Below are 13411 nucleotides of genomic sequence, written 5' to 3'. Positions count from 1 at the left end.
AACACCTACTGTCCTTAGGTACATCCCTCAAATTTTAGATTAGTGCTTTCTCTAAGTTGGGTGCTTTTGGAACACAGCACATTATTATTGGGGGGGGAGATTTTAATTGTCTTTTGGATCCGACAGTGGATAGGATGCCTTGTGGGCCCCCAACTATTTCTTCACAGGCCAAGCAGGTGGTTGACTTAAGCGAGGAGTTGGGGCTGGTGGATATTTGGAGATGTCTTCATCTTTTTTTTTTCAAACCCACATAAATGTCACACGAGGATTGACCTCTTTCTGGCTCCCATTGTAGCTATCTCTGATCATGTGGCAGTGTAGTTGGAGGTTTAGGCCAAGAGTGAGGGGCTAGGTTTGTGGCACTGGCATTTGGACCCTTGTCTCCTTAAGGATTCCAAAGGTGTGGAATACTTTTTGAAGATGTTTCAGGAATTCTTGATGATCAACTCAGCTGTGGCTAGTAGTCCGTCCATGCTATGGGAGACAGCTAATCCCCTAGCAAAGGCCTTAGCAATTTCCTATTTGGCTAGCCAGAAACGGCAGGAGGAACAGCAGCGTCTACTTGAGATGTGGTTGAAAGCCACAGAGGCAGCACATTTTGCGCGGCCTTTGGTGACTAAGCTATAGTGGATCACGGCTCTTCAGGCTGCCTTGAATTCAATACTGACACAAAACGCAAAGAAAGAACTTGCTTTTGCTAGACAAAGGTTGTTCGAATATGGGGATAGGCCAGGGAAGTATTTAGCACACCTAACTAGGAAAAAGCGTGCTCCCCAATCCATTATGGCAATCAGAGACAGTGCCAGGGTCCTTACATATGATGCTAAAAAGGTTAATGAGGCTTTTTGGAGCTTTTACTCTGAATTGTATCGGTCTGAAGGTTGTGAAGGCAGGAAGGCTAAAATGGAGACCTTTAAGAACCTGGACCTTGCAGGGTTACCCTTGGAACAGGCCTCTCTCCTTAATGCCCCCTTGGAGGCAGCTAGGCAACTTCAGAGTGGGAAAGTGCCTGGCCCTGATGGTCTTCCAGGTGAGTTTTATAAAGAGTTTGTAGGGATTCTATCAGGGCTGATGTTGGAGATGTACAATCACTCTTATATGTATGAATACCTACCACCATCTTTGAGAGAAGCTAATATTTCCTTAATTCTTAAGAAGGGGAAGATGCCTGAGGATCGTGCCTCATACAGACCCATCTCTCTATTAAATTCAGATTTCAAGATCCTGGTGCTGAGATTGGAAAGAGTGGCATTGTGGGCAGCCCTTATCACACTCACTAAATTGCAGTTGCCTCAAGGAGGGGGAAGGAGTTGATTTCCCAAACATCAGAAGGTAGCAATAGAGTTTCTTGCTGTCCTTTGGATCGTAACCCACCCAATCGCAGATAAACTCAATTATGGCTGGGTGTTGAGGCCTCCCCAGCAGAGTGTCCTCATCTTATCCATGAACAGGTTAATAAGAGGACAGGTATGGACCATTGCTGGAACTCCATTGTCATTAATACAGTCCGGGCTTGGAAGATGTGTCAGAGTGAGGATTGCTTATCCAAGACTTCGCCACTTATACCTATAGTTAGCATGCCAGGGTTCTGACCAGGGATGATGGACTCAGGGTTCAAACTAGGGGCAGCGAAAGGAATTTCTAGTTTAGGAAACTTGTTTGAGAGGGATGTTATGGTCTATATTTGCAGTTTAGTTGCTCAAAAGGCATTACCTAGCAGAGATTTTTCCATTTTTTTCAGGTTAGGGATTTCATCCAGAAGACTACACTCCTCACTAAGCCTAATACAGAGAGGATGTTGCTATGCTCCACAAGCAACCTTTTGGTTAGTGCCTTCTATCACCTGCTGGGCCTGGCAGGATATTAACTAGTTATGTGTGGTCTGTGAACAGGAGCTAGGAGTGGAGATCTCCTCTGAAAGATAGGACAACATTTGAGTATTCTCCCATAAGATCTCAATCTTTAATAGGACATGTGCTATGCAGTTAAAAGTTCTGCACAGGGCTCATCTGGCACCAGACAGTCTGGTAAAGTTTTTTTCAAAAGGGGACATCTTCAGTGTGCCCCAAATGTAACATAAGTGTAGGTACTCTTACCCATTGCTTCTGGGCATGCCACAGGCTCAGTGGTTACTGTGGCAGGAGAATAAGGGAGGGTACATAGAACATTACAGTACAGGTGCTTCGGCCCTCGATGTTGCGGAGACCTGTCATACCAATCTGAAGCCCATCTAACCTACACTATTTCACGTACGTCCATATGCTTGTCCAATGATGACTTAAATGTACTTAAAGTTGGCAAATCTACCATTGCAGGCAAAGCATTCCATACCCTTACTACTGTGTAAAGAAACTACCTCTGACATCTGTCCTATATCTATCACCCCTCAAATTTAAAGCTGTGCCCCCTTGTGCTTACCGTCACCATTCTTGGAAAAAGGCTCTCCATGTCCACCCTATCTAACTGATTATTTTATCTGTCTCTATTAAGTCACCTCTCAACTTCCTTCTCTAATGAAAACAGCCTCAAGTCCCTCAGCCTTTCCTCATAAGACCTTTCCCTCCATACCAGGCAACATCCTAGTAAATCTCCTCTGCACCCTTTCCAAAGCTTCCACATCCTTCTTATAATGCGGTGACCAGAACTGTACACAATACTCCAAGTGCGGCCACACTAGAGTTTTGTACAGCTGTAGCATAACCTCATGGTTCCGGAACTCGATCCCTCTCTTAATAAAAACTAAAACACTGTCTGCCTTCTTAACAACCCTGTCAACCTGGGTGGCAACTTTCAAGGATCTGTGTACATGGGCACAGAGATCTCTTTGAATCACCTCACACTTGTCCACATTAAATTCCCATTTGCCACCTCTCAACCCAACTCTGCAGCTTATCTATGTCTCTCTAACCTACAACATCCTTCGTCACCATCCACAACTCCACCAACCTCTGTCGTCTGCAAATTTACTAACCCACCCTTCTACGCCCTCATCCAGGTCATTTATAAAAATGACGAACAGCAGTGGACCCAATACCGACCCTTGTGGTCCACCACTAGTAACTGGACTCCAGGATGAACATTTCCCATCAACCACCACCCTCTGTCTTCTTCCAGCAAGCCAATTACTGATCCAAACTGGTATATCTCCCATAAACCCATTCTTCCACATTTTGTATAATAGCCTACTGTGGGGAACCTTATCAAACACCTTGTTGAAATCCATATACACCACATCAACTGGTTTACTCTCATCTACCTGTTTGGTCACCTTCTCAAAGAACTCTAAGGTTTGAGACATTACCTACCCTTCACAAAACTGCTGACTATCCCTAATCAAATTATCAGGATTGTCTTTACTCCCCTTCTTGAACAGGGGAACCACATTTGCTATCCTCCAGTCTTCTGACACTATTCCTGTAGACAATGACAATTTAAAGATCAATGCCAATGGCTCAGCAATCTCCTCCTTGGCTTCCCAAAGTATCCTAGGATAAATCCCATCCGGCCCATGGGACTTATCTATTTTCACACACTGCAGCATTTCTAATACCTCTTCCTTGTGAACCTCAATCACACCTAGTCTAGTAGCCTGTATCTCAGTAATCTCCTTGACAAGTGCCGTTTTCGAGTGAATACGGTTGAAAAATATTCATTTAGTGTTTCCCCTATCTCCTCTGACTCCACACACATTAGAGGGTAGCTTAATAGGAGACAGTAGTTGCATTGAAATTTGTTTTTTCTTATTATACAGATTTGTTATTGATTGTATTTTTCAATAATTTTATGTTTGTAAAGTTAAAAAAATTTGCTAATTAAAAAAATGATCCAAGGAAGGGGATAAACCATCCAGCTTGTTAAGGATAGCATTAAATTGAAACCAGAATATAACATAGCAAAGATTAGTGGTAGTAGAGGATTGGAAAACTTTTCGTCTTGATTTTCATTTGTTTTAAGAAAATTAGGGGAAAATAAACTGAGCAAACTTGCAAATAATACCAAGAGGAACAGCTAGAGCTTGTTTAAGATCCTTTTTTTTTAAAAAATGAGAGAGAGAAGTTCACATTGACAATGTGAACCAAAAGGTCCCTTGGGAAACAAGGAATCAGGAAATTACAGTTAAGATTAATGCAAAGTATTTATTTAATCCAGAGTAGAATACACTAACAGCATTCCAAAAACACCAAGTAAGGAACAACAGAAGAAATAAATACATTGACTATGAAAGAAAAAGTGCTGAGGAAACTATTGGGACCTAATTGGATAAATCATTAAAGATTACTATCAATGCATTCACTATTTATGTAGTAACTTCCTTTTTAATATATTAAAATTCCTTAGAAGCTGCAGAAGTTTCAGATTATTGGGAAAACTGACAATGCAGTACTTTTGTTTTCCCTTTTTAAATCAAAGACAGGTAACTTTAGGTCAGTTAGTTTAATATTTGTTATTAGGAAAAGGTTAGTTTAGTGTAAAAGATGTAATTTCAGAGCATTTAGAAATACTTGATCAAGTAGAGTTAGCATGGTTTCACAAATTCTTCAAACACTTAAACAGGATAAAGGAAAGGAAAGCAATATATGCAATGTATCCAGATCCTCAGAAGGCATTTTCTAAATAGACTAATGCATAGTAACTTAAAAAGGTACAGGTCCAGAGTGTTAGAAATGTTACCAGTAGGCACAGAGGATTGGCCAAGTGATACTAGCTAGAGTTGGATTACATGGTCATTTTCAGTAATGGCAAACTGTAACTAATGGAATGCCACAAGGATTAGTACTGGCCACAATTATTTAAAATGTTAATAACTTGAATGAGGAAAGCAAATGTACTATTGTCAAATTTGTGGATGATAAAAATAGGTGGGAAGCTAAGTGGTGAGCTTGACACAAGATTGTGAATAGGGAAAGACTACAGACTGCTACAGCAGAGAAATTTGGGCATAATCCTGCATAAATCTCAAGTTCAGTGGCTAATAGGGGAAGGAAAATGAATATTGACCTTTATTTCAAACAAAAAAAATGTTGTATGGTCTTGAAACCCAAACATAGAAAGCAGGAATCTTCAGCATTGCTTCGCCCGAGGCCCATTGAAGATGTTACTAGTAGGGTAACGAAACATCTGAAAAGCAACCTTCCAACTCAGTGAGCAAACCTACATCCACTAACCAAGTGTACTGGAGACAAGTTGAGGCATTCAAAAAAAAAGAGATTGTTAGATAAAAGGAACAGTGCAACTTTGTCAGAAATGACACTAGGCACAATGCTCAGAGCCAGCACAAACAGTGCAGCAAATGCATAATTCTGAAATTAGCAATTACAAGATTCACTTAAATTTCACAAAAACAGGTCAAACCACAACCTTTATTATATATTGCAAGTCAATACATTTACACATTACAGATAGCTAATTTTTAAAAATCATAAGTAGCTGACAAGATTTTGCAGTTAACTGTATGCTGGTGATAAAGAAACCACAAATGGTATGAGACAGAACATTTCAGTCATTTAAAAAAGGATACAGTCACCAAATTCAGTCCACAGTGAATGGGATGGTTACGTACTGTATAATCAACATTAGTTTACAGAACACAGCACACTGAATAAGTGTTTCCTCAAGTTTTAAAATTGAAAGAATAGAACTGGCCAGGAGTGGTAAATAATTTTGGTGTGAAACAGATTCAGATTTGTAAGGATCTTTATAGTTTAGCCAGCTAAAGAATTACTTTTGAGATTCCTAAGCTTGTGCTCAAGACTAATAAAATTGCAGCATTCATATCATTTCCATACCACCTCTCTATCCAAGAATGAGGTATAGATTTTAGTCTATTCTATAGAACTACAAACATATGCACACAGACACAGTAAATCTTTGTTTACTCTCCCACCAATTCTTAAAATATTTAGGAAATCGTTAACACCACTATCTCAAGTAAAAGTACCGAACCTATAATATGTTCTCTCCTCTTCAATCTCCCATTAATGCAGTATCACATTAAGGAAAAAGCATCTATGATTAATTCAATGAATGAATGAATTGCTTAGAGCTGCAAAGCCCACCATCATTCCAAGAACAGCCCACAGCTCTACCCAGAGGACCTAAAATCAAGAGTGAAGAAGGAAAAAAAAAGGAACTTTGGAGAGATGGAAGGAAAAATAAGTTATCACAATTTGTGACTGAGTAACAATTTGTCAACTTAAAAAGGGGTCTTCACAATATTAGCAAGCTATATCCATGATCTGCTCAAGACAAAAGCAGTGGTGGTCTCTCAAGCTGCTGAGCACAGGGCAAGAATATTAGGCATGTTATTGCTCAGTTATATTTGCTCATTCAGTTACTGATGCACAATGTACTGGTGTTGCCTAGGTTTCAATTTGATACTTGATCCTGAACAAATTAGGCACAGAGCCAGCACATTGTTGGAAGAAAAATCACAGTCAATGTTAAGAGATAGGTGCAATGACCACTCATTCTCTTACCTTGAGGGATAAACTTAAATTTGAGTTTCGTGATGAATACCTGGCCAATGTTTCTAAAATAATTAAAACAAACATTTCTTTACTGATGTCACAACCTTATGACCAAGCAGAATTTGTAGCAGGTAGTACCTCTTTGAACTCACATAAGTCGTAAGTCAAGTTTAAACAGGAGCAAATCAAGAGCCACCTCATACATTTTAAAACAAACAAGTTTACAATAAAGATATTTAAAAGTATACAAATACACCAACTGCAAGAAAGGATATTTTCCCACTGAACACATACAACATTTTAAAATGTCCCACAGCACTCCAGTTGCGGAGTCAGTGGTAGAACTGACCCACACCAAACGATGATTTTGCATTAAAAACTGGAACTTCTGTCTACTAAGACAACTCCAAATCTAAAGAGACATCTCTTCAGGCAACAAATAGATACCAATAAAAGTATGAATCTGCCTCCTACATAGGCAGTAAAAACTTTACCAGTTGATCTAACTGAAGTTACTGCAAAGGACAGAAAAGGGGCAGCCATGTTTTTCTATTGAAGAGATTCAAATTTCAAGGCTAGCAAGTAATTTCTATTTACTGCCACATATAGACAAATTTCCTACAACAGAGTTTATCCTTCCAATTGGACAACATTTTTCACCTGCAGACAGGCACAGTGGTAACCCAATCCCAACAAGGTGCTCCATGGTGTGGATCACAAAGACTGATTCAGGTTGAAGTTCTTTCTACAGATCTCAATCCTGTACATACATCTTTGCTCTGCCCCAGTTGGCCAGACTCAACATGCTCTCTTATACATATCTTCCTCTTCCACTCGAGCAACTGTTTCCTGTGCATTTTTACCACCTTTAGAGCTCTTGAACTTCAGCTTCTCATTTACATTTCTGAAATCCTTAACTATGTAAATAGTACAGTTTATTAAATAGTCTTTATCAGCTTCTAAAATGATGCAAAACTGGAGGACAGGTTGCAAGCAGTTTTGCAATGAAGCATCTTAATGCTCCAATTTATTCCAATGAGACTGTAGATCTGAAGGACAATTCAAGCTCACCTAGTGCTTTTTCAAATTAACCATATATTAAAAGAAGTACATTCCAATAAAGTGCCCCTACAATTTGTCGTCAAAACTAGTCCAGAGAAACTGATGTGATCCCCACACAACACAACTGTCTTAAAAACATTACCTCTTCACAGTAATTAGGACTGATCTGCCATGCCCAAAATGCAGATTAAAACTTTTACATGTACAATTTCCTCAAAGACAAAAGTTATTTCTCCAATTCTATATATATTGTGCTGTTACTTAAACTGTATGAAAAATGAATTCAAAAGAGACAGAGATGGAACATAATACAAGCAGAGATAAAATTAACTCCTGTAAGAGAGAACAGAGCAACAAGAGTTTTTTTAAAAATGACAGAAAGCAACAAAGTTCAAAAGGTAAATACCACCACTACCAGCATTGAAAGTGTTACACCCTTACCTAAAATGACAAGAGATAAAACAGAAAAATTGAACAAAAATTTCAGGTTGTCACCAAACCCCAATTTTAATTGGGATGGTTCGGTACTACTCTTCATTTGGGACACATTAAGTCTTTTGAACTTATTAGTAGCCCTTTCCTATTATATGATACTTCAAATTGATCTCACAATGTAAAGTCATATCCTTAGGTTGTCTGTTCAAGATTGCAAATTTCCAAAGCAGGCCCCACTGAAATGGAATGAGTATCAACGTGAACTGTTTTCTTCCCTAACCTAACCTATCAGTTGTGTGGTCAAATGTCTCCACATTATTCACTTGAATGAAATGTACAAAATGCCTAAATTAAATTTTCTGCTGCCTTTTAAGTTACTTATGTGGTGCAGGGATCCAAAAAAGTGAGCTCCTGGTAAGAGTATATATTTTTTAAACCTCACAATGAAAACAAGAGTTGAGAGGAAATAAAAACACTACCACTTAAACCACACTCTGATAAATATTTCTTTTGCATAGAAAATAAAAGAACGTCCTGAGTTTTAGCACTAGATATAATTTAGGAGTTGGACACCATTGTAACAAGTGTAGTCCATTTCATCACTCCTCTTCTTTCTCATCAGTTTCTGGTCTTGTTTTCTGCTGAAATGGAAAGAGATACATAATTATCAATCATATGGGTTTTTGTAGTAGGTAAAACAAACATACATATACCCGACAACCATAACACCACTTTCCTGAAAATGCTACAGCACAATTCTATGAAAACAAAGTTCTCTTATCATCACCTGAGCAGTTATTTTTCATTTGTAAGCTCAGTATGAGCAAACTCTTCACCATATGCACTCAATGTTTGCCTAACCCACCAAGGCTCAGATGCAAGATACTAAGCTAATGATCAGATGCAAGAATCCCAGCAGCTATTAATTCTCTTTCCTTAGCTCAGAAATGAGAATAATTGTAACTTGCAGCCTGGCAGAGACTGATTTCCAGTTTCTGCTGTGAGTGTTAAACTTGAGGCCTCCTTGGCCTGGTTCAATTTTGGACCATACCAACTGAGCCATCAGGAAAATCAAAACAAATAAGACATTTTAAAAGATTAACTTTGGATTAGATTCCCTACAGTATGGAAACAGACCCGTTAGCCCAACAAGTCCATTCCGACCCTTTGAAGAGTAACCCACCTAGACCCATTCCCCTACCCTTGTCTAATGCACCTAACACCATTGACAATTTCCCATGGCCAATCCAGCTAACCAACACATCTTTGAATTGGGGGAGGAAACCAGAGCACCCAGAGGAAACCCACACAGACACGGGGAGAATGTCTGTGGAGTTTGCACAGTCACCCAAGGTGGGAATCGCACCAGAGTCCCTGGCACGGAGGCTGCAGTGCTAACCACTGAGCCACTGTGCTAATTTTCTTCAAGAACACAGATTTTCAACATAACATTCAATTAAGAGTTTTATTAAAAAGTATTAAATTGGATATTTGTAACTAAACAGGAATATTTAACAAACTTGCATTTTTTTCCTGCAAGTGTACAGTTGCTCAGTTGTGATCACTAATGCCTGAACTCAAACAAGTTACAGCAAGCTATTTATGAACTTGAAAGATTTTAACCTTCTTAACAAACTTCTTGCTATCTACTTTGAAGCAGGATTACCACTTGAGTATAGGTGGTAGAACCAGATGGCAACACTTGTTCCAGGAAACAAAGTAATGGAACAGACTAACTCCTGGATTAGCAGCATTAAGCAAGCACTGCAAAACAGCATACAAGCAATGCACAGCAGATGAGACTAACTAGCACAGTCAGAACAAGCTAAACACTAGATCAGTCAAAAGACCAAGTTAAATAATTGTGCCATAAGTTGTTGGTTTCAACAAAAAGAAGAAAGCAGGGTCCACTTAGCACTTGCATAGTGAGCTTGTATATCCAGACTTGCTGTATGGTTTCTGGGACACTTGCTACTTTTTCCTCATCCACAAGAGAACAGAATAGACAACTGCTCTGTGGGCTCTTAAAAGATAATACAGAATCATTACTTGGCTCAGCAACAGACTTCAAAAAGAAAGGTCTAAAATATGCAGGTTGGCAATTTTCTGGAAATCACAAGCAGTAATCAAACACTGTGACAAAGGATTAGTTACCCCAATTCTCTTAGAAAAAGTACTTTTTTGGTTCAGAGTTGTACGGCAGTTTTCTAGTCAATGTATGTGGAAAATGGAGGTTCCAGTCTCAGATAACCATATCCCTTGCTTATTGTAAGATTGCTGCTTTGACAGCCACTGATGCAAGGGTCATTTGACTGAATCCAGATTAGGTCACAAGAGTTTGTGCTGGCTTGGTTAAGAGTGGGCCACATTGATTTACCAGGAAGATCATACAAGATGTTTACATCTGGATAAGAGCATTTTTGATGACTGAGTAAACAACCATTCTCCAAATCTCAAGTTGGTGTTAGGAATGTCAGCACCTGCAAAACCTTTACTTCAAACTGTCTATTTCATTCAAGACAGTACAGAGTCAAGATATCTCTAGTGCATGGACACTTCAGACAGGTCAGTCCACAAAAACCTGAGAGCGCAAAAACAGAATCAGCAGATCTCAATTGTTCACCATATGGAATGTTCTTGAGTTTAAGACATGACAACTTAATTGAGGCTTTGGCTAGAGAAAGATCGCCAGGGAACTAGGTCAGTTTGGGGAGAAGTTATTCATCTAGAAGAGAGAAAAAAAGGAGGCAAGTTATCAGGAGCAGAGAATAGTTTGGGGCTGGACTTCAGAGAAGGGAATCTCCACACGAGGGATGGAGTAAAATATAATTGGGCCTTTTGATCATTTTAAGTAGATGGCATAAACCTATTTTTTTTTTAAAAAGTGAAAATTGCTTATGGAAATTGCTTGTTGAACCAATGTTTCTTTCACTTATGGCACAGTAAATGCAAAACCTCTTGAAATCACGGCATGTGACCCTTTTAGTCAGTTTTGGAGATTTTAATTATTTATCACCATTTCTATGGAGATTGTAACACCCCCTAAAGTCTGCTAATTTCCCAACACTTAATTCTCTAGTCACATAAGAAACGCACTTATTTAAATTATCACCAGTGCCTCAGGAACTATATTACAAACTGGGCAACGTTAGGAGAGAAACAAAATATATTAGTGATTAGACAATACTGAAACGTTACCCTGACCAGCTTATAGAAACTTGATAATGCATTAGATCATCTGAGTTTATTTTTTAAAATGACCATGTTTCTTTAGATCAAAGGTCATATTTCCCATGCAATTTAAAAATTATTTACCTTGATTCCTGGCACTCTGCTCCTCGAGATTGGAGGAACTGTGCTCCTAGAAACCCTGGGTCCTTCTGTTCTCAGACTGAAAAAGTAAACACAGGACTTATAAAGACAGCAAGAATAAAAAAGAAATCAGCTCTACTAAACACAGGTTATGTGTAATGGAGAAGATCACCCAGAATCAATACTGATCTTCGCCTGGGTTTCTCACTGAAAGCAAAGAACCAAGATTGACAGTGAAGGACATATGCCAAATTGAAAAGATCTGGAGAAAAAAAAAGCAATAAATTAAGAAGTTATGGTTACATAGAAAAATCTTGGAGTTTCTAATGTTTGTAGCCTGGAGAGAAAACAGATCTCGAACTAGACTTCAAAATAATCCACACGATAGACTTGAAAAAATATTATTTACAATCCATGTTTTTTCATGTAAAGTAATTAGAGTGCAATGTATCCAAAATAACTGATGACTGAAACAAAGTGAAAAGGTCAGCTACGGGAAGGGCATAAAGATGAGATTATAGACAAGTTAATGACTAGACAATGAGGTGGCAGATGGATTGCAAAACAATATTAAACAGAGTGCTGGAGATACTTTGCACCTGTGGAAAGAGAAGCATTAGAATCTTAAGAGTCTGCACAAAGATTCACTAGATTCGGATTGACTTCGGATTGGAGGACTGGTCTGAGGCGAGACTAAGTAGAATCTCTGCAATTTAGAAAAATGAGAAATAAATCTCATTGAAACAAATAGCACAACAAAATCTGACCATAATGCTCAGAGGCACTTTCTCCTTACTGACTGAACCAGTCTCAGGATAACAGGTTGATCATTTAATACTGAAATGAGAATTTTTGTTTTCCAGTGGGTGGACTGTGAATCTTTGGAATTCTCCAGAGGGAACTGCAGATGCTCTATTGCTGAATAAATTCCTAGCTGCGATTGATACATTTTTAGAAGCTTATGGATTTCAGGACCTAGTAGAAAAGTAAAATTAAGGCCAAAGATCAATCATGATCTTGGTAAATGGTGAAGCAGGTTCAAGAGGCCATGTCTTATTTAAGAACAAAGAAAATTTACAGCCCAGGAACAGGCTCTTCAGCCCTCCAAGCCTGAGCCGATCCAAATGTACTCTCTAAACCAGTCGCCCAATTCCTAAGCATCTGTATCTCTCTGCTCCCCTACTCATGCATCTATCCAAACACATCTTAAATGAATCTACCATGTCTGCCTCTCCTACCTCTGCTGGCAACGTGTTCCAGGCACCTACCACCCTCTGTGTAAAGTACTTGCCGCATATATACCCCTTAAACTTTTCACCACTTACCTTGAAAGCATGACCTCTCGTTATTGAATCCTTCATCTTGGGGAAAAAGCTTATCTCTAGCTACCCTGTCTATACCCTCCAGGATTTTGTCGACCTCAATCAGGTCACCCCTCCTTTTTGCTAATGAAAACAATCCCAACCTACTCGACCTCACCTTCCATACCAGGCAACATCCTCGTAAACCTTGTCTGCACCCTCTCCAAAGCTTCCACACCCTTTTGGAAATGTGACCAGAACTGTACACCGTATTCTAAATGCAGCCGAACCAATGTCTTGCACAATTTTAACATAACCCGCCAACTCTTATACCCTGTATGATGATGGCAAGCATACCATGTGCCTTCTTGCCCACTCTATCCACCTGTGCAGCAACCTTCAGCGTACAATGGACCTGAACTCCCAGATCTCTCTGTTCATCAACTTTTCCTAAGGCTCTTCTGTTTATTGTATAATTTGCTCTGGAATTAGACTTCCCAAAATGCATCACCTTATTTGCCTGGATTGAACTCCATCTGCCACTTCTCCAGTCTATCTATATTCTCCTATATTCTTTGACAGTCCCATATGCTTTCTGCTACTCGACCAATCTTCGTGTCACCTGCAAACTTGCTGATCATATCAACAGTGTCCTCTTCCAAATCATGTATGTATATTTCCACTCAGGAATGACACACAACCCACTGCCTGATTCCAAATCTCCACCATTTTGTCTAGTAATGACTATCTTTTAATACAGAGTTCTGGAAAAGAATGAACAATGTTTAACACATTAAAGCAACACAACCTTTGCACTTTTCCACAAGTCTTCTG

At 39.1% G+C, this 13411-nt stretch overlaps 1 protein-coding gene across 9 annotated transcripts in view; it reads right to left on the bottom strand.

Annotated features, from left to right (window-relative positions):
• Positions 1 to 5340: 5340 nt before the first annotated feature.
• LOC140488147 (TRAF-type zinc finger domain-containing protein 1-like) overlaps positions 5341 to 13411 on the bottom strand; it is a 58964-nt gene continuing 50893 nt past the window's right edge. For 8 of the 9 annotated variants that reach the window (XM_072587974.1, XM_072587972.1, XM_072587971.1 and 5 more), the window contains 2 exons: positions 11280 to 11355; positions 5341 to 8605 (listed from right to left, as the gene is read on the bottom strand). In XM_072587974.1, coding sequence (XP_072444075.1) covers positions 8564 to 8605; positions 11280 to 11355 — 118 coding nt within the window. In that variant the 3' untranslated portion in view covers positions 5341 to 8563. The remainder of the gene's footprint in view (positions 8606 to 11279; positions 11356 to 13411) is intronic. The other variant, XM_072587977.1, reaches the window with a different exon arrangement.

The sequence above is a fragment of the Chiloscyllium punctatum genome, chromosome 17, assembly GCF_047496795.1.
Source record: "Chiloscyllium punctatum isolate Juve2018m chromosome 17, sChiPun1.3, whole genome shotgun sequence".
NCBI lineage: Eukaryota > Metazoa > Chordata > Chondrichthyes > Orectolobiformes > Hemiscylliidae > Chiloscyllium > Chiloscyllium punctatum.
The sequence above is the reverse complement of the archived record's forward strand: the minus strand, read 5'-3'. Positions and strand labels throughout refer to the sequence as shown.